Raw genomic sequence first — 596 nt, forward strand, 5'->3', positions numbered from 1 at the left:
CAGCTCGGGGCCGTCTCCTCCAGGGGTGCAGGCAGAGCACGGGGTTCGGCGCAGCTGCGGCGCCTCAGAGCTCCTCCGGGCCTCACATGCACATAACCTGCAACCTAGAGCCAAGCACCTGCGGTCACGGCTCTGCTGCAGGAGGAGCCACAGAGCTCACCCACAGCGTCTGACCCACAGAGCTCACCCACAGCGTCTGACCCACAGAGCTCACCCAGCGTCTGACCCACAGAGCTCACCCACAGCGTCTGACCCACAGAGCTCACCCACAGCGTCTGACCCACAGAGCTCACCCAGCGTCTGACCCACAGAGCTCACCCACCTCTCCTCCTCAATGCTGCCGCTCTCGGCGTCGCCCGTGTCCCTGTTCTCCTCCACGTCTCCTTCACCGAGGTCCATGTCCAGCTCGTTGCCAGCTTCCGAGCGCGTGTACGTGTACCCACTGGAGGGGGAAAGGAGAGCTTAGAGCAGCTCCAGGGCCTAAAGGGGCTACAAAAAACCTGGAGAGGGGCTTTGGACAAGGGATGCAGGGATGGGATGAGAAGGAACGGCTCACACTGGAAGAGGGAAGAGGTGGATGGGTGCTTGGGAGGGAA

General features: G+C 62.9%; 1 protein-coding gene across 1 annotated transcript in view; it reads right to left on the reverse strand.

The window, feature by feature from the left end:
* Positions 1-82: 82 nt before the first annotated feature.
* The window catches only part of MAF1 (MAF1 homolog (S. cerevisiae)), a gene marked incomplete at its 5' end in the record, with an annotated part of 1,371 nt that continues 857 nt past the window's right edge, over positions 83-596 (reverse strand). The window contains 2 exons of the mRNA XM_010023702.1: positions 83-104; positions 323-442. Of these exons, the coding sequence (XP_010022004.1) occupies positions 83-104; positions 323-442 (142 nt within the window). The remainder of the gene's footprint in view (positions 105-322; positions 443-596) is intronic.

This window comes from Nestor notabilis, unplaced genomic scaffold (genome assembly GCF_000696875.1).
Source record: "Nestor notabilis isolate BGI_N333 unplaced genomic scaffold, ASM69687v1 scaffold22121, whole genome shotgun sequence".
Classification (NCBI taxonomy): Eukaryota; Metazoa; Chordata; class Aves; order Psittaciformes; family Psittacidae; genus Nestor; species Nestor notabilis.